Here is a 24596-nt window from a genome sequence, read left to right as displayed (position 1 = left end):
CAAGAGCACCTGAAGAAGAATCTGACAGAGAAGCCTCTTGTTGACAATCAGGAAAGCACAGCAGCACAGGCACTGACCTTCAAGCAGGTGGGAGTTGGGTGCTTCAGTTAGACTGAGCCCTCCCACGGCTTTAGAGGCATGGAGGAAAAGCCAAGCCGTAAACCTCTGTTTTATAAGACAAGGCCTATAAACTTGAACCTGAGTGCAGCATCAAAACTGGGAGCCATGGACTTCCCTGGTGTTCAGTGGTTAAGACTCTGCATTGCCCCTGCAGGGGACACCAGTTTGATTCCTGGTGGGAAATTAAGAACCCTCATGGGACAAAAAAAAAGCCCCCCAAAACAAAAAACTGTAAGCCATGTCCACCCTTTAAAACAGACCATACTTCATTAACACTACAACCCTGTAATTTGATCTGAAGTAGTTCAGTTGTTCATGACATGTTTAAGGAAAGAGAGAGGGCAGAAAGGGAGGCAGGCAGCCAGGCAACGTATGCCAGCTGTGAATGAGTGCTATAGATGAAGACTCCTGGTCTCCCTGGCACCTACATTTGCTACTTAACCACATGTACAGTCACAGGCAACTGATGTAATTTCTTGGGTCCTAACAGGAAAAGCTGAACCAGGGTTGGGGCCATTTAATGGAAGAGGCCCTAGGGACAGGGAGGCGGGAGACTTGGTTCCAGATCCTTTCTTGATAGTAACTCTCGGGGTGTGAATGCGTGCTGAGTTGCTTCAGTTGTATCCAACTCTTTGCGACCCTATGGACTGTAGCCCACCAGGGTAACCTAGGCAAAATTTATCTTTCTTAGCCTCAGCTATAGAATGACATATCAGGTTAGGTTAGTCCTTGAACTTTTCTTCCAGCTCTAATATTCTTTATGATAAGACAATTATTTGGTATCCTTTCTAGTGTTGAAACACATGATCCCTATGCCTGTTCCTGCTCCTGTTGCACTTATTTAAAGTAGATAATTAGAACTATAATACAAGTCCAGGAATTTTTATTTTCATGGTTATAAGAAGAAGGCTATTATGTCAGTCATAATTTTGCTCTAATGTTAATTCCCCCCCCCAAGTATCTCATAACACAAATTTTATAGGTATTATGAGGACTTTTGGTCAATAAATCATTCCATTCTAGAGGCTTCTGAGTAGGAAGGATAATAGCATCCATTTGAATCTGCATCTCTTCACACACCCTCCCCCAAGAAACCATAAGGTTATCAAGGAGCACAAATTAAACCTCACATGACCTATCCTATCAGCATTACTAGGAGGCAAGGAATATGCCAAATTTCAAATTTCTTATAAGTAAAAGCAGCAGTTCCTGTGAGCCTGTAGGTACAGAGAGTAAGGTACAAAGTGGTTTAAGAAACTATGAAAAAAAGAGAGAGAGAGAGAGAGAGAGAGTGGGAAGAGAGAGAGAAAGGGATTGAGGACATAGGCAAAATGAAGAAAATTATCCTTAGAAAGAAAGAGCTCAATCAACGCCAAAATACGAACGCAAGTCAATATTTAGTAGCTCATAGCACTGACCACAGGTAAGGAACTCAAAATCAAGCAAAATCCAGAACTCCCAAACTCAACAATAAAACACTAAAATGTGTGAAAGACATGAAGAGACATTTCACTCAGTAGATAAAGAGATGACAAAACATGATGGAAAATTCAAACAACTAAGAAATAGTATCACATACCTATTAGACTGGCTAAAATAAAAAAAAAATAGTGACAATACCAAATGACAATACAAAGATGAAGGAAAACTGGCTCACTCATGCAATGCTGATAGGAATGTAAAATGATATAGCCCCTCTGGAAAAGAGCTTAGAAGTTTCTAAAAAGCCTAAATGTGCAACTGCTATATGCAAAACTGGACACTTTTTCCAGATAAATGAAAATTATATTCATTTAAAAACCAATACATGAATGCTTATAGCAGCATTTTTTCCCACTTCCAGGTCCTCTGTAACCATTCTTTTGCTTTTTAAAATTATTTTTAATTGTGGTAAAATACACATAAGAGATACCCCATGTCCAAGGAAGAGAAGCCCTAGCAAGATGGTAGATGCAGGAGCAGTGGCTGCGCAGTGCTCGAGCAACTGTGAGGAGATGCCCCACGTCCAAGAACAAAGGAGAAGCCCCAGCAAGATGGTAGGGGGGCAAAATCGCGTTTAGAATCAAACCCCACTCCTGCCAGAAATGCTCAGAGGGCTCAAACAAACCTTGTGTGCACCAGAACACAGAGACCCCCACAGAGACTAAGACAGAACTGTGTTTGAGCATCTCCTGTGGAGGTACGGGTAGCGTGGACTGCCACGGGGACGGGGCTCTGGGTGCAGCAGACCTGGGTACAGCATAAGCCTTCTTGGAGGAGGTCGCCATTAACCCCACCATAGAGCCACCAGAACTTACACAGGACTGGGAAACAAACTCTTGGTGGGCACAAACAGAACCTTGTGTACACTAGGACCCAGGAGAAAGGAGCAGTGATCCGACAAAAGACTGACCCAGACTTGCCCGTAAGTGTCCAGAAGACTCCGGCAGAAGTGTGGGTTGGCGGTGGCCGGCTGCAGGGCTTGGGGCACAGAGTGTAGCAGTGCATGCATGGGACCTTTTGAAGGAGGTCCCCATTATTTTCATTACACCTCCACCATAATTAGGCCCCAGGTAAATAACAGGGAGGGAACACAGCCCCACCCATCAACAGAAAATTAAAGATTTACTGAACATGACCCTGCCCATCAGAACAAGACTCAGTTTCCCCTTCAGTCAGTCTCTCCCATCAGGAAGCTTCCATAAGCCTCTTATCCTTCTCCATTGGAGGCAGACAGACTGAAAACCACTATCACTGGAAACTAACCAAACTGATCACATGGACCACAGCCTTGTCTAACTCAATGAAACTATGAGCCATGCCGTGTAGGGCCACCCAAGACGGACAGGTCATGGTGGAGAGTTCTGACAAAATGTGGTTCATTGGAGAAGGGAATGGCAAGCCACTTCATTATTCTTGCCTTGAGAACCCTAGCAACAATATGAAAAGGCAAAAAGATAGGACACTGAAAGATGAACTCCCCAGGTTGGTAGGTGCCCATGATGTTACTGGAGATCAGTGGAGAAATAACTCCAGAAAGAATGAAGAGATGGAGCCAAAGCAAAAACAACACCCAGTTGTGGGTGTGACTGGTGATGGAAGTAAAGTCGATGCTGCAAAGAGCAATGTTGCATAGAAACCTGGACTGTTAGGTACATGAATCAAGGCAAACTGGAAGTGGTCAAGTAGGAGATGGCACGGGTGTACATCCACATTTTAGGAATCAGTGAACTAAAATGGACTGGAATGGGTGAATGTAACTCAGATGACCATTATATCTACTACTGTGGACAAGAATCCCTTAGAAGAAATGGAGTAGCCATCATAGTCAACAAAAGAGTCTGAAATGCACGACTTGGATGCAATCTCAAAAACAACAGAATGATCTCTGTTTGTTTCCAAGGCAAACCATTCAATATCATGGTGATACAAGTCTATGCCCTGAACACTAATGCTGAAGAAGCTGAAGTTGAACGGTTTTATGAAGACCTACAAGACCTTCTAGAACTAACACCCACAAAAAGATGTCCTTTTCATTATAGGAGACTGGAATGCAAAAGTAGGGAGTCAAGAAATACCTGGAGTAACAGGCAAATTTGCTTTTGGAGTACAGAATGAAGCAGGGCACAGGCTAATAGAGTTTTGCCAAGAGAATGCACTGGTCATAGCAAACACCCTCTTCCAACAACAAAGAGAAGACTCTACACATGGACATCAACAGATGGTCAACACTGAAATCAGATTGATTATATTCTTTGCAGCCAAAGATGGAGAAGCTCTATACAGTCAGCAAAAACAAGACTGGGAGCTGACTGTGACTCAGATCATGAACTCCTTATTGCCAAATTCAAACTTAAATTGAAGAAAGTAGGAAAAACCACTAGACCATTCAGGTATGGCCTAAATCAAATCCCCTACAATTATACAGTGGAAGTGAGAAATGGGATTAGATCTGAAAGACAGAGTGCATGAAGAATTATGGACAGAGGTTCACGACATTGTACAGGAGGGAGATATCAAGACCATCCCCAAGGAAAAGAAATGCAAAAAGGCAAAATGGTTGTCAGAGGAGGCCTTACAAATAGCTGTGAGAAGAAGAGAAGTGAAAAGCAAAGGAGAAAAGGAAAGATATACCCATTTGAATGCAGAGTTCCAAAGAATAGCAAAGAGATAAGAAAGACTTCCTCACTGATCAATGCAAGAAATAGAAGAAAACAATAGAATGGGAAAGTCTAGAGATCTCTTCAAGAAAATTAGAGACACCAAGGGAACATTTTATGAAAAGATGGGCTCAATAAAGGACAGAAATTGTATGGAGCTAACAGAAGCAGAAGATATTAAGAAGAGGTGGCAAGAATACACAGAAGAACTATATAAAAAAGATCTTCATGATCCAGATAATCACAATGGTGTGATCACCAACCTAGAGCCAGACACCTGTAATGCAAAGTCAAGTGGGCCTTAGGAAGCCCACTTGAACTATGAACAAAGCTAGTGGAGGTGATGGAATTCCAGTTGAGCTATTTCAATTCGTAAAAGATGATGCTATGAAAGTGCTGCACTCAATATGCCAGCAAATTTGGAAAACTCAGGAGTGTCCACAGGACTAGAAAAGGTCAGTTTTCATTCCAATTCCAAAGAAAGGCAATACCAAAGAATATTGCAACTACTGCACAATTGCACTCATCTCACACGCTAGTAAAGTAATGCTCAAAAGTCTCCAAGCCAGACTTCAACAGTACTTGAACCATGAACTTCCAGATGTTCAAGTTTAGAAAAAGCAGAGGAACCAGAGATCAAACTGCCAACATCCTTCGGATCATCAAAAAAGCAATAAAGTTCCAGAAAAATATCTACTTCTGCTTTATTGACTATGCCAAAACTTTTGACTGGGTGGACCACAACAAACTGGAAAATTCTTAAAAAGATGGGAATACCAGACTACCTGACCTGCCTCTTGAGAGATTTGTATGCAGGTCAGGAAGCAACAGTTAGAACTGGAGATGGAACAACAGACTGGTTCCAAATAGGGAAAAAAGTGTGTCAAGGCTGTATATTGTCACCCTGCTTATTTAACTTATATGCAGAGTACATCATGAGAAATGCTGGGCTGGATGAAGCACAAGCTGGAGTCAAGATTGCCGGGAGAAATATCAATAACCTCAGATATGCAGATGACACCACCCTTATGGCAGAAAGTGAAGAAGAACTAAAGAGCCTCTTGATGAAAGTGAAAGAAGAGAGTGAAAAAGTTGGCTTAAAACTCAACATTCAGAAAACTAAAATCATGGCATCTGGTCCCATCACTTCATGGCAAATAGATGGAGAAACAGTGGAAACAGTGTCAGACTTTATCTTGGGGGGCTCCAAAATCACTGAAGATGGTGACTGCAGCCATGAAATTAAAAGACGCTTTCTCCTTGGAAGGAAAGTTATGATCAACCTAGACAGCATATTAAAAAGCAGAGACATTATTTTGCCAACAAAGGTCCATCTAGTCAAAGCTATGTTTTTTCCAGTAGTCATGTATGGATGTTAGAGTTGGAGTATAAAGAAAGTTGAGCACCGAAGAATTGATGCTTTTGAACTGTGGTGTTAGAGAAGACTCTTGAGAGTCCCTTGGACAGCAAGGAGATCCAACCAATCCATCCTAAAGGAGATCAGTCCTGGGTGTTCATTGGAAGGACTGATACTGAAGCTGAACCTCCAATACTTTGGCCACCTGATGCAAAGAACTGACCCATTGGAAAAGACCCTGATGCTGGGAAGGATTGAAGGCAGGAGAAGAAGGGGATGACAGAGGATGAAATGGTTAGATGGCATCACTGACTCAATGGACATGAGTTTGAGTAAACTCCGGGAGTTGGTGATGGACAGGGAGTCTTAATTGCAGCACGTGGGATCTAGTTCCCTGACCAGGGTCATTCATACCTGAGGGCCCTGTCATTGGGAGCTCAGAGTCTTAGTCACTGGACCACCAGGGAAGTCCCTGAGATACCATTTCTTAACCATTAGATTATCACACATTCAAAAGCTTGAGAATACATTGCTTGGCAGAGTGTGGGCAAACAGGTACTCTGTCCCACCCACTGCTCATGGAAATGCAGACGGATAACAGCCTCTATGGAAGGGAATTTGGCAGCAGTTAACAAAAACTGAAATTCCCCACTGCTAAGAAGCCACTACACCAAGCAATATATTGATACACTGAGTAGTAAGGTATAGGTAAAGAGGTATTATATATGGAACCTATTCTAAGCTGGTTCAGAAAAAATAAAAAATGAGGGCAGATGGGAAAAGAGAAAGAGAATATGACAAAGCAAAAATGGCAAAATGTTAAGCTGTAGTGAACCTAGGTTTAGTAGGCAGAAATACTTTACTGTCCTTGCAACTTTTCTTTATGTATGAAATCATTTCAAAGTTAAGATTTTGTGTTTCATTTCTGTTTGTTGGTTTTTTGGCCCCACCATGTGGCTTGCAGGATCTTAGTTCCTTGACCAGGGATCAAACCAGAGCCCCTGAAGTGAAAGAATGAAGTCCTAACCACTAGACTATCAGGGAATTTCCTCAATGTAAGTATTTTAAAATAAGAAAATCCTATATAGCAAAATATTTCATTTTTATAGAATGATTAGAGATAAGACTATTTGTTTTAAACTTTTTTTCTGAAGAAATAGACACATGCTCTGATAAAGCTATAATTTAATTAAATATCTTTGTTTTTATTACTGATGATTAATATTTTATGCATAAAAATATTATTTTAAGTTATGAATTAGGGAGTCCAGTAGAAACAGCATTCAGATCTGAATTCAAATATGGGTGGACCCTGATCTACTATCATCCAACATGACTTGTTCTGAAGATCACCTCCTGTGGGCTTTGACTTTTCCATCTGCAGAACAGGAAGAGACTGCCTGCATTATACCATCGCAGGGAAGATCAAGTAAATAACATGCATCGAAATACTCTTAAAATGCAAATGTTACAGATATATATGTAACATGTAAAGCAGAGGTCCCCATCCGTCGGGGCCACAGATCAGTAGTGGTCCTTGGCTGGTTAGGAACCAGGCTGCACAACAGGAGGTGAGCGGCAGGCACAATAAATGTAATACACTTAAATTATTCTGAAACCATCCCCCACTCCACCCCAGGTCTGTGGGAAAACTGTCTTTCATGAAACTGGTCTCTGGTGCCAAAAAGGTTGGGGACCTAAAGGTCCTTAATCAATGATTTTCTTTTCAGTAGAGAGGAATAGTTATACCACTATCTTGTAAAAATGATTTTTTCCCTAGATTATATTATCTAAAGGTCATATTTTCAGTTCTATCCTATAGGCATGTCAGAGATAAAACACATAGGTTAAAGAATAAAGAAATCAACATCTCTTTTGGAGAAAACATCTCTTGTACACTGCTGGTGAGAATGTAAATAGGTACAGCCACTATGGAAAATCATAGGGAGGCACCTCAAAAAATGAAAAATAGAACTACCATATGATCCAGCAATTCCACTCCTGGGTATACATCTGGAAAAAATAAAAACTCTAATTTGAAGAGATACACCTCAGTGTTCATGAAGTGTTATTTACAACAGCCAGGATGTGGAAATAACCCAAGTGCCCATCAACAGATGACTGGTTTAAGAAGATGTGGTGTATATTTACAATGCAATATTAGCCATAAAAAATAATGAAATATTGTCATTTGCAGCAACATGGGTGGACCTAGAAAATACCATACCAAGTGAAGTACATCAGACAGAAAAAGACAAATATTATATGCTATTACCTATATGTGGAATCGAAAAAAATAATGCAAATAAATCTATACACAAAACAAAAACAGATTCACTGACATAGAAAACAAACTTGGGGTTACCAAAGGGCAAAGGGAGGGGGGAGGGGTAAATTAGGAATATGAAATTAACAGATACAAACTACTATACATAAAATAGATAAGAAATAAGGATTTACTGTAAGGCACAGGGAACTATATTCAATATCTTATAATAAACTATAATGGAAATAATCTGAAATATATGTATATATAACAATCACAGTTGCTATACATCTGAAACCAACACAATATTGTGAATCAACTATCAGATCAGATCAGATCAACTATACTTCAGTATAAAAATTTTTTAAAAGAAATCAACATCCCAGATGCAAAAAGAAATCAGGTGACTCGCCAATCACCTAAACATTACGGCCTTTTCTTCCAAATGCTCTGATTTTCAAGGTTCAAATGCCCTTTGGTACCAACGATTCTTATCACTTAACTTTAACAGAAAGCCCACAGATCTGTTTCAAGGGGGGAGAGAGAGGACACTTATGATCCATTAGCCAGCACCTGTGGATGGTTCTCCCAGCAATTGTTGATATCTAGACCATTTTTAGGTAAAAAAAAAAAAAAATCACAGTTTAGAACCTATAGAATATATGCTCTTCTTCTTTTGAAAAGGTAATGACACTTTCTCCTCTGTTTAAAGATAAGAAACGGAATGATTTGATTCCCTATTTTAATTAGATTTTATCAACAATGAAAGAAAGTTTCAGTTCAGTTCAGTTGCTCAGTCGTGTCCAACTCTGCGACCCCATGAATCACAGCATGCCAGGCCTCCCTGTCCATCACCAACTCCCGGTGGTTAATTTTGCAGAAACCTCTGTTTTTCCTTCTTAGAAAATTTATTATTATGAATACTCTGCACTTTAATTTACCCCTATTTCTTATTTAAAATTTAATTTTCAAAACAGGCTTTCATGTTGGTAAATTTAAAAAATGAGTCAGATGTAGGATGCCCTGGTTCTAATAAACTTGAAACCACATGTCACCCACCAAAGGTGGGCTAACATCAACCAGCAAAGAGCTTGGATGTCTGCCAGCAATGGATGTCAGATGCCAGTCATAGCTCCCAGCTCTCCTCTGAGACTCAGGGCTCGTGAAAGAATCATTCCTTCTAAAAGAGACTGACACTTCATCCGGTTAAAAATCTGAGCCATCAGCTGGGGTTTTACATGCATTCAATGGAAACTATTTACAACAATTCACTCTATGATTCATTCTGATATTTACTGAACATCTAATATTGGCAAGGCCGTATGCCAAGTGATTTGAGAAATGCAGCTCCATCTTCAAGGTGTTCATATTAGAAGCAGTATAAATAATGCACAAGACATAACTTTAATACAAGTTCAAAAATGGCAAGGGCTGAACAAAGAGAAAAGCAATGTAGTTAAGAAGTTCAAAGAAGGGAGCTCTTACTCTCTATTAACACTGTAGCTACTTGGGAAGGGAAAATGAACTTATGACTAAGAGGCAGTTTACCATATAATTTGCATATGCTAACACCCATCACACTACCTTTATCAAATACTTGCTTCGCTCTGGTCACTGTACTGAGATCCCACAGACAATATCTTATTAAATGCTCACAACATCTTAAAAGTATCATTAATCCCTTTACTGATGCAACAAATGAAGCAAAAACAAAAAACCTAAACTGCCCAAGTTCACATGAGTATGATATTTAAGAGGAGAGATGCAATTCCAGAGTCTTTGCTCTTTCCAGAATCCTGGACTCGTCTAGACTTAGGTACCTAGTTAACAAAAACAGCAGTGTCCCACCCTCTATGCAGCAGTAATGGATCCCAGGTCCCCAAGCATGTTCTTAAAAAGGGAGCTTTCTCCAACCTCTACATCTCCACACAGCCTCGGTGATGTCCTCTTAGTACTGAAGCGCTCTTCCACAACAGTTACAGCACAGATATTCCCCTTTTGATAACAGTCATGAGAGTCTCTCCTGCCTCAACAGCATGTTCCAGACAGGTGCTCTGCATTCATCTGGATGTGGCAGCAACAAGGCAACTCAGGAAAAATGCCAGATGTTCCAACGATAGATGTTATCATTATCTATTTTTATTCTGGCAGCTCACTGAGGTTTTTTTAAATATCATTTTTAGCTGTAAAATACATAGAGAGACCCTCTTATGGTAAAGTCCTGTTTTCTATGAAAAACTTTCACTCTATCAGGCATGAACAGCTTTCCTCTTGATTTGTGTCTGAACCATGAGAAAAAAACATCACAGATGCAGACTGCATTGTACTATGAACATATGCATGCTTTTAAATCACTTTTATCTTACTTTTTACTAATGTAACCCTGAAACATAAAATATGTCCTTTTTTTTTTTTCATTCACTGTTATGGGAAGAACAGATGGTAAAAGGGTTAGATTAAAGTAATACAGCATGTCCATTAAAATAGCCCCCACTGCTGGGGGTGCTTCCCTCAAACAGGAGTTGTTTGCTATGAAGAACGCCTTTGGTTTATACACGTTGGAAATTGCCGGGGGTCTTGTCAAGGATAAACATAAGCGTAAGAGAAAAACTAGTGTCAAAATCAAATGCATTTTAAGATGACAATTATGCAAGTTATTTTGCTAATCTGAAGGGCTGACTGAAAACATTTGCCTGTGAAAATGTAACTGAATAGCAGTCAAATAATGAAGTCCATTTCTAACATGAAAAACTTTACTACCTAGAAATTGTAAATAAATGAAACTGCAAAGAAGATATCAAGTAGACATTATTTGTTTCATTCCTGCACTCCTATTAATGGTAGGTAGAAATTTTTGCTTTTACTTCATGTGTAATTTATTGTCTAATTAATCAACAGCAAGAATAATTCAGGAACATTCAGGAACATACGTTAAAAAAGGCTAACTATAACATGATTTCTACATAAGTCTCGCACATGTTTAGCATTGGAAAAGCATCCTCATGAAATTTTAAATGAAATTCTGTTTAATTACATACAACTTCAAAAGAGTTAAGCTTAAGGAAACCTTCAAGGAAAATTAGAGAATGCATTTTAAAAGAAAAAAAAGTCAATCTTGAGTCACATTCCAGAGTCAAGAATGACTCCACTAGAGGAACTACGCAAAAAATATTTCTGCTTAAACTATAATTAGAAAGCAAATACTGATTCAAAATTTAATCATTAAACATTTTAAATACTTAGGCCATTTCTCCCTTCATTTTAGAAAATGGTATAAATCGTCATCTTCAATCAGATGAAGATGACAGTTTTAAAGAATGGGTTCACAAGACTTTTCACTCATTATTTTTATGATCTGCTTCACTCATAGTATATAATCTGTTGTTTTTTGTGACATATTTAGCTTTAACCCACATTTTAGTTATTTTTAGTTCAAAGAATATTTTGGTGAGAAATCTTTCATACCTGTAAGTTCCTGATAAATTTCATGAAGTAGAAACATGGGAAGTTTTTTAATGTACCTCAAATGTGGTTTGAAATGTCATAGGCCTTTTCTTAATCCACCCCCCACAGTTACAAAAATGTCCCTGGGATCCGGTTCAGTCATTTTTCTCACAGAAAAGTAAGTACAGTCGACATCTCATTAGCTGTCCGTGTGACGTGCAGCTGGAACCAGCACTCGGAACCAGAGGCCGGGTTTTCTCCAGCGTAATTCTGTAAGGAATCCCCTAGACGGTTCCATATGGAGAGAGCTGTTCCCAACCATGAAATCCACAGTCCACATCCGTCTATAAATCCAAAGGTAAAGTCCCAAAGGCTGGCAGGTATCTTCACTGCACTGAAGATTTTAAACAGGTAATAAACATTTAATTAGGCCCTTTAATGTCCTGGCACACACAGCTGTAACTGATCAAGGAGATCTCAACTTTGCATTGATAATACAGAAGTGGCTCTAGCCCATTGGATAAATCCTGGGTTTCCAGGACCAGTAGCACTAGTTTTAACGGTAATCTTCTTCCCTGATGGGCTTTGAGCATGAGCCAGAACTACTTCCATCTTTTCACTGATACTGTGACTCACCCTCTGATTTTTCACATAGAAGTGGCAGATTAGATGAGCTTGAATTAGATGGGTGCAGGTGGTGCCACCTGCTCCAGCCCCTTATTGCAGCTTTGTCTGGCCTTCCATTGGTTTATTCTGAGTCTCGACAAAGGACGGCTGCCCAAGCTGCTCTTGGCACTGTCCTAGACTTGGGCCAACAGATTATTGGCAGGCATATCACTGGCCTTCTGCATGCTGAAAGAGGAGATCTATCAGACTTGTAACTTTGTGAAAAGAAACTAAAGCTCAAAGGCTCTCTACCGAGGTAATCAATTTCAAACTGGTGTCTGTAAATGGAAGGATGGATCTACTTTCTCATCTTCTAAGTCAAGTACAATAAGGAAAATAAGGAAAACTAAAAAAGCACAAACTGTTAAATAATACACATCCAGGCCTTGACCTTCCAGGAAAACACTGCAATTCAATGTGCCATAATGTGCTTAAAGGGGTTTCGTAAAAATCTGTGAAGGATGGATGAGTTAAGGAAATCTAAATTTCTTAGCAAAGATATTCAAATCCAACTTAACTCTACAAATTTCACATTATGACTGGGTCAGATCCCACCAAAAACTGTCAAGTAAGGCATTGCTCTCTTGAATTTGACTATTTGGTTTTAATAAGATTTTATTTGATAGGTTTTCTTAAAATAAATTTCCCTGGGCATATTTTGATGGTGGATTCAGCCATCCCCCTGCTTCGCCTCTGTTCAGCTGTGGGGCAGAATCACAAATTCCAGCCATCATTTCCATTAAGTCAGAAGCAGAGGCTTTCCATTTGATTTAGCACAGCTGCTTCGCCTGCTGCCCAACTTCTTTTTTGACACTAACTCTCCCCTAGATCCAAACCATCCTATGTTATGAAAGAGAGATGTGTTTAACATGAATTATGCCTTATAGCCAGGGATCTGTGGGGATGAGAGGTGGGCTGCAGCTGTGCTTTGGGGGGCTGGGTAGGATTTAAGAAGCTCAACAGGAAAGGTGTCCTTAGGCGAGTACACAGCTAGAGTGGAGAATTGATGTGGTGGGGCTAGAGGTGGCTGACAGATGCAAAGATGTAACCAGGACCAGGTTGTGAAGATTGGACTTCATACTATAACCAACATAGAGCCTCTTTAGGTTTTTAAGTAGGGCTTGGGGGGAAGGGGGTGAGTAGTGGGTACACAATTAAAACGGTATTTCAGGAAGCTTACTCTGGCAGAAATGATCAGAGACCAAAAGAACAAAGGAGGCTGATGAAGTAGTCTAAATGTGATGTGTTCTGAAGAGCCCAGAACTGGACAAAGATAGTGGGCATGGGATAGAGGAGGAGCTAAGGGTCAGGAAAGATCATGAAGGAACATGACCTGCACAAGGCCTTTGGTGTCCAGAGGTTTGGTCAAAAACCAAACCAAACAAACAAAGAAACCAAAATTTTAAGAGACTTTTCCCTTTCTTATGGAAGACAACTATACAGTACCATAAATGCACTTAGATTATTAAAAGAATAAGAGAGTTATCTAGAAAGTATCTACTGATCATGGGAATTGGACCCTGGAACTAGGGCTGAGCCCATAAACAAAGACTTGTTTCTGAGATGGAAAGCCAAACAGCATTGCTTCTACAGTAAGTCCCCTACATACAAACAAACTCTGTTCCAAGAGTACAGTTATAAGTCCAATTCGTTTGTAAGTCCAACAAAGTTAGCCCAGGTACCCAACTAACACAATCAGCCATATAGTACTGTACTGTAATATGTTCATAATACTTTTCACACAAATAATAAAAAACAAACAAATAATAAAGAAAGAAAACATTTTTACTCTTTCGGTACAGTACCTTGAAAAGTACCAGCTACATCACTGCTGCTTTTATGCTTGCTTCTGGACATCCTGGGCTTGAAATAAAGATACTGTTCTACTGTACTCTATACAGTACTGTACAGTAAAGTACACAAAAGCACAACCATCTCTAGAGGATGCATATGCGTGACAATGTGCATGAACTAACTCACATGATCGGACATGTGAACACACGTTCTCACTATTAGAAAGTTCACAACTTGAAGGTTTGTATGTAGCGGACTTACTGTATAGATACCTCAAGGCAATCATTTTGTAATCAAAACACACACATACACACAGAGTAAATATCAGTTGTCACTTCTCTCTGTGGTTGCACTGGAGATGACGGTGGAGACGTGGAGACTAGAAAGCCCACTCCAGAACAGGATGCAGATGGTTCTCTGCCTTAGAATGTGAGCCAGAGAACACTTGTTCAAAGTTTTGCCCTTGAAAGAGCTTCTAGATTCTACCACATTTAACTCCTGCTCAGCAGGTAGGTGTTTGATTTGTACTGCAAGATTTTGTATTTGTGAAAGCATCCTTAGGTTTTTTTGCATGTGTATCTTTTGCTTCTTTACATAGGTTATAAATTCCATAGTAGCTGGCATCCCATTCCAGTACTTTTGCCTGGAAAATCCCATGGATGGAGGAGCCTGGTAGGCTGCAGTCCATGGGGTTGCGAAGAGTCGGACACGACTGAGCGACTTCACTTTCATTTTTCACTTTCCACTTTCATGCATTGGAGAAGGAAATGGCAACCCACTCCAGTGTTCTTGCCTGGAGAATCCCAGGGACAGGGGAGCCTGGTGGGCTGCCATCGCATAGAGTCGGACACGACTGAAGTGACTTAGCAGCAGCAGCAGCAGCAGAATATTTTCCCTCCTTGGGGTTCTTAATGTCTCTATAGGCAACCAACAAAGTATCCACCTTCTTCTTAAAGTCTTTACTTATCCATTCATTCATTTCATTAATATTCAGTGAGTGAATAAGTGGAGGACACACAGGTGCTGGGTCAAGGTAGGGGGCAGGTATGAAATAGACACAGTTACTACTTTCAAAGATATTATAGTCCAAAAGAGAAGCTCTGACATATCCAGAAGGCAGTAGAAGATAGATTATTCTAAATAGAGGCACAAAGGAGAAAGTTATATTTCATGAAAGAGGTAGCATTCAGTCCTTAGATGATAGGCAGAATTTTGAAAAATAGAGGCAACGCAGGCAGAATAAATGCATAAGCACAAGCATGGGGGCAGGAAAGGACAAGGCATTCAGCAGAGGGAACAGAGAAGTCTGGCTGGATCACAGGGTTCATGTAATTTAGGACTCAATTATAGGTAACCTTGAGTGACAGCTAGGACTGTGGCAATTCTCCAAACACTGACACGATCAGTGGTCCTTTAAGGTCAACCTGAGAAGCAGGAAAGGCTGAAAATGAAAAATTTCCAAAGTGGACAGAAAATTAAGATGAGCTCCGATCTCCAGCATGACAGAGCTCCTGGGACACAGGCAGTGGGAGAAGAAGGATAAATGGGTAAGGGGTGAAAGCACAACTGGAGGTGGAGAGTGAGTCTGCTCTTTGACGGGGCACCCAAGAGGTTCAGGGCCTTATTCACTGTCAGCCTGCAGCCCCACTGCAAACCTTGCAAATAGGAATAATTTTTTTTTTTTAGTATTTATTTATTTATTTGGCTTAGTTGATGCATACAGGATATAGTTCCCTGACCTGGGATCAAACCTGTGCCCTTTTCATTGGGAGGACTGAGTCTTAGCCCCTAGACCACCATGACGTCCCAAAACAGAAATAAATTTGAACCCCTGGAAACACCCCAAGGTATGAGGGTCTCTAGGCCTAGAGGCTATTGTCAGCTTCCAACTCCCACCTCCAGTTCACTGCTGGAAGGACAGAGGAGCCCCCAAGACACCACCAGAGCTTCACCACTGCCAACGATGCCTTTATCACATACATGCTACACTGTGTTTAAATTTTTCGTTTACATTTTTATCTCCCCCACTGAATCTGTAAGCCTTCTGGGGAAAGGGCCATATACCCAGGTCATCTCAGTCCTCCTGTTTCTTTATCCACCTATCTTATCAACTTCACTCATCTATCATTTACCTACTCACTCAATATGTTCTAAGGGCTTCTGGGTACCCAAAGCAATTTGGTTATCAAGGGCAAAATCTCCTATCCTCAAGGATCTTAAAGTCCCCATTTACTGCCTCCAAATTTTCCTACTTTCATCTTCTAATAATAATCTCCTGATATTTCTATAGAAGAGGTGATATCCGAAGTTCAGACATAACCAGAAAACATAAAAAGCCTGTATAGTATAAGAATTTCAGAGAAGATAACTTTTTTTTTGCAAGATGCATTACAGTTTTTGTTGTTAATGGTCAAGGATTACATGTTTTCATGTAACATATAAAACATGAAATGAAGGGCTATCTATCCTAGTATTGATAAAAGTATTGATACTATGTGTAAGGGAAATTCTTGGTCCTTCTTTTCTCTGTAGCTTCAAAAGTCAGCATAGGAGTCACCGGTGTATTTTTTGAGGCCAGAAAGAACCTTTGTAGGAAGAGAGCTTCTACCTTCACCGAAAGGATTGCTGGCAGTGAAAATTAAGAGGGTTCTGTGGGATTATTTAAGGTAACAGATGTGGAGTTAAACCTGCAGGTGTTACAGTGTATCTGTAACAAGAGATTAAACGCTTTCAGATTTCAGAAGCATACATAGTTTTATGCACTGTTATTATAGAATTATATAGTGTATTGCTTATTACTGACTAGGGAGAAAGCAAGAGAAGGGCAGAATGAGGCAATAAAACAGGAGGGCACGCACTGTCTTTAATAAATGTAACAACTATAAACATGCCAAGAGGAAAAGTTTCAAAGGAAACTAGAATCAGGAGGCAATTTATTCATGATTGATGTGGCTACACTATGTCAAGATAACTCACAACTGTATTGGAGTAGCCATGACTAGTTCCTTCAAAATAGATGGAAGAGACTCTAGCAATTGCTAGAGGTAAGGTCTGAAAAATAAATTCCATAAACTCAATATTTTTAATTCAACAGAACTGTGAAAAAAATAAGTTGCTATATTCATGAATATAAACCCAGTAACAATAAAATACAACTTTCATATTGTTAAGATAGCTCTACAGCAGCACAGTAGCTACCTGCAGAATCTTTGGGAGTTATCTATAATATTTCTTACAACAAATCTTTCAAAACCATGCAAAACAATTTTGACCTCTCTTGTCCCGAGTAATACATAGAGGTACAAAGGTGACTGAGTCATTCATTAAGTGACTATAATGTAATCAAGTCTAAAATCATTCCCAAGGGCATCTCATACCAAGTGGGGACCTGAAAGTTCATCTACTACTGCAAACTGAGAAGTGACAGTGAATTACAATTTGTGCATGTCTCACATCTTCAAATAAGGGTGCCTAAATAATTCCAAAAAGCAGTGGTGCTGTTTGCTATTCATCAAATGTCTGTTAGAAATTTCCGGATATGCCTAATACATAATAGAGTAAAGAGCTTAATAAATAATATTGATAGCATCATTACATCATTTTCATACCTAATAAAAAGCACAAGATGTTACCTTATGAGCTCAATTTTTTTTTTTTTTTTTTTTGCTCTGGAAACAGTCTCTTGAAAAATCTGATGAGAATTTGCGTACTAAAAATATGTAAACATGGAAATAACAAAAAGTAAAAGATTGTATTTTTGAGAGGAGGAAGAATTTAAAATTAACTACTACGAAAATCTTCATCATTTTGTAAATAAAAATATATTTATTGTGCATCTATTATTGTCATTAAATACAAAATGTAAGCTTTAAAATACAATTTCAGAGACTTCCCTGGTGGTCCAGTAGTTAAAAATCTGCCCTCCAGTGCAGGGGACAAGGGTTCAATCCCTAGTCCAGGAACTAAGATCCCCCATGCCATGGGGTAACCAAGTCCTCACACTACAACTAGAGAGCCTATGCTCCACAACAAAGACCCAGTGCAACCAAATATATATAATTTCAAAAATAAATCTATAATGATCAAAATATATCTATAATGAGAAGAGGTACAAGCAGTCGAGGACAAAAATAATTTTATCCTTCCTTCCTCTACAGTGCTTTTCACTGCAGTTGAGAACTTTAGCTCAGACCCCCCTAGACTCACCCAGGACTATGAAAATGAGCCTCCCGAGTAGTCTGCCTTGCTTCAGCCACCTTAATGCTTCATTTCCAGTTCAAAACCTTTACTGGTTTTCCATACAACAAAATCCAAATGCCTTGACCTCACAGATATTTGGCACCAATCAATGAATGTTTCCAAACATATAACCCCTTGTCCTTAACCACAGGGACCCACTCTCCCCCACTTCACCAGTCACACTCAGGGTGTTCCTGCATCTCTTCAGAATCCTGGTCTTTCTGAAGTGTCCTCTCCTTTCCCTTATGTGCATATACCTGAATTCTACCCCCAGAGCTAGGTCAACAACCCTCCCCAGGCATATAGACTGACATCTCTCTTGAAGCCTTTTGTATACATCATCCTCTATATGCCCCTCATTCTAGTTCATAACTTATCATTCCAACTGTACTGAAACACTTAAGGGCGTTTCTTATACCACTTTTTTATAGTCTAGCACCTACTCAACTGCTATCCCCATTCATCACAATGGCCAGCATAGCATCGCTCTAATGTAGGCACTCAGCTAGCACTGACTGAACCAACACATAATAGCAATAATGCAAGAAGGTTGAAAAATAAGTATTCTTCAATAATATAGGAGCGATTTGGACCAAATAAGACTTTTGAGAAGCTACATTATTTTCTTTTCTTTAAAATTTCTGAGGATGTAGGATTCCAGATGGCAGTACTGAGCTGTTTCCTTTCAGCAGAAATGGATGAGTTTGCCCTGGATGTCATGCTTTTCCACTGTGTTGCCCCAGAGGACCTACTGTTTACCTGAGGACAATCGTCCTAGGACAATTCACTGCAAAGGCTGTTCCCTTTTCTGTCTACATGCATGGCTCCCTGAAAGCAAAGACTGTGTTCCATTTCTGATCTCTACATATCAGTGGTCCATGTGCTAGGAACTCAGTCAGTGATTGACCTAGCACCATCATTATCTAAAGCAAACGCAATTAAAGAATAACCTTTACTAGGCGCATAAATGTTAAGTAAACTTAATTCATGACTGAGATTTCAAATGAGACACAGGGCCAAAATTCTAAGGACTGCATTTATCTAAGAATTAACACAAGAATGAACATTTTAAAAAGTCAAGAGAAACTCTATGTGAACATAGGTGTGTGCACGTGAATGATTTTTATGCATCATAGTACATTTCTAAAAGAAACCACCATTTTGGAGAGGGAAAAAGAGGAAATAGTGGTTGATTTTCTACTTTCCACTCTTCTGTATTGCTTTAAAAAAAAAAAAAAAAAACCATGAAACATGTACAATTTCAAATTAACTCCTCCTCACATGAACCCAAGGAGCAGTCTAATGGCAGTTAAAACATTTTTTTTTTAATGTGTAGATAGTCTAACATTGTGTGCTAAGTTGCCTCAGTCATGTCTGACTCTTTGCCACCCTATGGACAGTAGCCCTCCAGGCTTCTCTGTCTATGGGATTCTCCAGGCAAGAATACTGGAGTGGGTTGCCATGCCCTCTGCCAGGGGATCTTTCAGACCCAGGTATCAAATCTGTATCTCTCTTGTCTCCTGCATTGGCAGGTGGATTCCCTTGCCACCTGGGAAGCCCTAGTCCAACATTAGTGTAAACTAGAGAAATTTTAGACTTAAGAGCTGAGGTGAAATAAAATGTAGATGGTGAGGTTTTGGAAGTTCAGTGGGGATATTTGGGTTTTGTGGCTTTATTTCTCTGTAACAATGGACAAATTCCTTCTTAACTTAGTATTTCCTAATTTAAATTTTTCTTTCATTTAATGTGTCCAACACTCCTATCCATATAAGGATAAAATTACCCAAAAGAGTAATTCATTCTTCCAAGTAACAAAAAGAGACAGTAAAATTCTTTCCTCAAGGTATGAGATAGTAATAAATAAAGCTTCTCAGATACTCAATAAAAAGAAGCAACTCCTCCTCTACAGTAACTTGAACTAAAATGCACTTTATACATAAAGTGCTCAGTCTTCATAACTGAACGTTTACGTTGAAAAATGTCCAGGCATCACACATCTACTCCTCTTTACACTTTGTCAGGGTAAAGAAATCTGGTCTTGGTGGGAGATTTGAAACCACGTGACTGCAGTCCCTTGGGACACAGATCTCAAACTCCCATACCAAGCTAAAATAATCCAGCAAATAGTAGCTTCTTAGTGACCCATGAGCTCAACGAATGACACTTCCTCAAACAGTACATACTTGTTGACGTTAACAGAATTAAAAATGTTCTGATGAGTAAGGAAATAATAGTTTCTGGACTCGCTATTGATTGCCATTTTTACTTTAAAAAATTAAAAACACAAATGATAAAGACCACCTTGATGAAAAATCTCCGAATCCCGGTTGGTTTTCTACCAGCCCAGGAATCATCTCCTGAATTACCCTAATGAACTGCAGGAATTGGGACATGGTGCCCTTAAAGAACGGAGAAGGCGATGGCACCCCACTCCAGTACTCTTGCCTGGAAAATCCCATGGACAGAGGAGCCTGGTAGGCTACGGTCCACGGGGTCGTGAACACTCGGACACTACTGAGCAACTTCCCTTTCACTTTTCACGTTTATGCATTGGAAAAGGAAATGGCAACCCACTCCAGTGTTCTTGCCTGGAGAATCCCAGGGACGAGGGAGCCTGGTGGGCTGCCATCTATGGGGTAGCACAGAGTTGGACACGACTAAAGTGACTTAGCAGCAGCAGCCCTTAAAGAAAAGGATGGTCACAGGGTACCAGGAGTGAAAAATCCTCAGTTCTGTCCTACTTCCTTCAGGCCAGGAGAGGGTTGTGCCTACATTTGACATAGACAAGTTTCTATATCACAGAGGCTGATAAGGAAAAATATTCTTTTCTTCCTTCCAACCATCAGGACTTGTCTTTGTACCTTGCGGTGTTTCTGGAATACCTCCTCTGGGTCTCATCAGCTCACCACCTTGCAAAGATGAGAAGAGGGCTGCTTTTTCTACCATTCCTGCCATCTGGAAGACCCTCTTTGTTTCATTCCTCCCCATAAACAGTCCATCTGTGCTCAAATCTCATGGTGAAATGTACCCTTGATCTTTTGCCTCCACCTCTTAATTTATCCTTTGACTTCAGTTCCTGTCCTAAGGTTCCATTTTTCTACATCAGGCTCTCATTTTCCATATTTTTCTCTGCTTGCCCCATCTTTCTGGTTAATCATTGTTGAGGAAAACACTCAGGACCATTCTCCTTGAAAATACAGTTATGGTTTTGACTGCAATGAAGCCTCTCACAACCTTCATATAAAAGCAGTAAACCACAAGATCACTTCGAATTTTTACTAGCACAGTTATTTTAAAGGAAGAAGATATTTTTAGAAAGCTCTCCAGATTTATAGAAGTTTTAAATGTATTAAAGCCAGATAATTAATTCCAAACAGCTTCAATACTTCCTCCACTGCGAGACCAAACCAAGTCACAGAAGAAGAAAACTGCCAAGCGGCACTGCACCTACCTGAGGGTATGGGGAAGTCCTGGATTTGGACTTGGAGCTGGAGAGCCTGGACTTGGCCCCCTTCCTGCTGTCAGTCAGGGCAGGAGTGGAGCTGCCTGCATAGGAGAAGGCTGGTTTGGAGGCTGCGATCTGATCCAGGGAGAGCTGCAGCCCTTTGTATTCCGTGTCCCTGCAGGGTGGGAAGACACAGCCCTTAATAGGCCACCACAGGAGACAGATACACATATTCTGTTACTGGAAATGACAGTCATTCATATTTGAGGAGGAATCAAGTGAAAGTTAGCCATATAACTGGTTTCCACAAACACCTTGATTATTTTGGAAGTACCTAACATTTAACAAATCTCTGTGAATGTAGCTGCCAAATTATATGATATGCTCATGAAGATGCCTTGATTAAAATATACATTGTTCATTATTTTTATATAGTCTAAAATAAATCTAGAATTCCAGTTCTCTGAGCTTTTGTGTCCCTGCTGGTGAGTTATGGATTATAAAGTCTAAAGATTTTCTATTTGTGGGATGAGCTCAGCAGAAAACTGACCAACTGGTGCTGTCTGATGGTTGACAAAAAGAATGTCTTTTATCAGCTGTTCCTTTATCAGTCATCCTGGGTAAACATTCCAAATACCCATATGGCTGGCAAACTAGGGTATCCAGGCTAACTAGTTAAAAATCCTTTTTCAACAGGCTAACTAATTCAGTTACCTGAGGATATACTTTCCCACCAGTTCTTTCTACTCCTTTACCCAGTAAGTATTTATTAGGCTCCTAAAATATACCAGACTTTGTGCTATATGGAGATGAAAGGATGAATAGGGCATGTAGAGCCCCCTACCCTTGTGCAGATTACAATCTCTTGAGGAGAAGAAACTATAAAGAAATACACATAATGACTGCAGGCTGTGATGTGACAGGGGAAAAAGTGTATCTCAAGAGAGTTCACTGAGAAGGTACTGCTGAGGTGTTCAGGGACTAAAGATGACAGCTTGACCCTGCCCACAGCTACCAACCACCTCAGCCTGCTCCCAGGCAGCAGGAAGTCTCGGCTGACTCCTCGGGTTTCATAAGAGGATATCAATCCTTCCCACTGGCAGCCAAAATAAAATGTTTCAGAGTCTTCCTTATGAGGACTCATGGGAGAATCTTCTCTCAGGTTCCAGAACTAGCCCGGCTGCTTGTGAGTAATTGAGCTCTTTTTGTCTCACAGGCACTGTGAATCATATCATGCGTCATGTTTCCTTCTTTGCAATGAAGTCAAAAGCCCTGAGCCCAGGTTCAATGTGTCACCACCTCCAGCAAGTGTACAAATCCTCGTGGCATGAATTCTGTGCAACAAACTCCACTGTCTCTTTATTTTTTTCTTATATTATTTTTCCTTTCTCTAATGGGTTTACCTTTTTAAACATTCTGCATGCATTTTCCACACTCTTCAGATTAAGATAGCTAGGTTAAGTGTAGTATTTGATAAAATTATACACGTAAGAGTGGTTGGCAGATCTCCACCGTTCAGTGACTATTCATTTACCTTCTTGTCCTTCTCCCTATCTGTCCTGCTACAGAGGGATCAGGCAAAGGCAAAAGTATAATTCAGGCAAGGAGTTCCTCCCCAAGTGACCAGAAATAGAAACCGGCTAAAACAGGGCCAATAATATCACTGTTCAGTGATAGATGTCATCAAATTACAATGGTTTCATATCAAATAGCTCATCTACTCAGAAACCAACATAATTTTGTAATGCAATTATCCTTCACTTAAAAAATAAACTTTTTAAAAAAGACAAAAAAAAATTCTCCTTATGTGAGTAACAAAAATTTAGAAGATAGGCATACAATTTGTCTTTTGGGTTTTGGGGGCTCTGATTACCTCACTGGTCTGTTATATGCTCTACTTAACTCCCAAGAACCACACACGGTGCAGACTCTGAGCACTCGCTGGTCAGAAACTTATTGCCTGCCAAAATGTGGCACCCATCTATTTTTCTGACAATATCTCAGAATTTTCCTTCATTAGCCCCTTGCTTCATCCAGAATAGTTCTCCTCAGATTGATCTTATACTTTCTTGACTTTCTATTTCTTAAAATCCCTCTTATAAAGAACTACCTTAAGTCATACTCACCTCTAGAAAGCCCTTCCCGGGTGCTAAACCCATCCATTCCTTCAGGATGTGTTTACTGAGCATCTCTGTAGTGGCCGTGGGGGGACAGCAATGAACAGAAGGACTAAGTTACTACCTCCTTCACGACCAAGGCACTGGGGCCAGTTCCCGAGGGAAGTGAGGAGGGAACCAGAAGGTTACCTCTTTCCCCCTCAAATCTTATTTTTCAAGGGATTATATCTTATCTTGCCCAGTGCATTCTGAGTTCCTGGAAGACTACTGTCAAGAGCTATTTTGTCTGTTCCAATGGCAACTGGCACAGTAGTTCACCTCGGTGGAAGAGGAAGAAGGTAAGGATGCAACTAAAAAAGGATTGCTTTCTTCAGTGACTGCTAATAACCTGAAACCCAACAGCCTTTCTCTGTGGAAAAGACCCCTGTGGGATGTGAGTCCCCAGACACACCTGACCCTGAGGTCACATGCATGTCACAGTGAGCGAGCTAGGCACTGGCAGGAGACAGGGCTCCCATCCTTGACCATATTCTGTGTCAAAATGTACTTCCGTCCACTGGACAGTGGAGTATCCACTCAGCCTCTAGAACCGACAGCAAGAAACACATACCTCTGAAAATCAGCTAACTAATTTTTGTCAATTCATTCTTAATGCAACATTTCAGCACAGAGATGTACAAGCAGAGGCTACAATCAGAAAGTAAACAGGATTCACTTTTCTCTTACACACTATCAGACCCCAGAGTATGCATCTTAACCATTGAAAAAGTCCAAAATTTTTGCATAGTTTCCAACCAATGAAATACTCCAAATTAAATAGGCTTAAATAAAGTTTGAAAGCCAATAAATGATTGTAAATTCTACATATTCATATGAAAAAGCTAATAAATATAAAAAGTCATACTTTGAATTTTTTTTTTTTTTTTTTTTGCCACATTGTGGCATGTAGAACTTCCCTAACCAGGGATTGGACTCATGCCCCCTGAAGTGGAAGTCCAGAATCTTAACC

General features: G+C 40.0%; 1 protein-coding gene across 7 annotated transcripts in view; it reads right to left on the bottom strand.

Annotated features, from left to right (window-relative positions):
- SIM1 (SIM bHLH transcription factor 1) overlaps positions 1–24596 on the bottom strand; it is a 71785-nt gene that overhangs the window by 8929 nt on the left and 38260 nt on the right. For all 7 annotated transcript variants that reach the window (XM_055535393.1, XM_055535399.1, XM_055535398.1 and 4 more), the window contains one exon: positions 21477–21645. In XM_055535393.1, the coding sequence (XP_055391368.1) occupies positions 21477–21645 (169 nt within the window). The remainder of the gene's footprint in view (positions 1–21476; positions 21646–24596) is intronic.

Source organism: Bubalus kerabau, chromosome 9, assembly GCF_029407905.1.
Source record: "Bubalus kerabau isolate K-KA32 ecotype Philippines breed swamp buffalo chromosome 9, PCC_UOA_SB_1v2, whole genome shotgun sequence".
In the NCBI taxonomy this organism is placed as follows: Eukaryota; Metazoa; Chordata; class Mammalia; order Artiodactyla; family Bovidae; genus Bubalus; species Bubalus kerabau.
The sequence above is the reverse complement of the archived record's forward strand: the minus strand, read 5'-3'. Positions and strand labels throughout refer to the sequence as shown.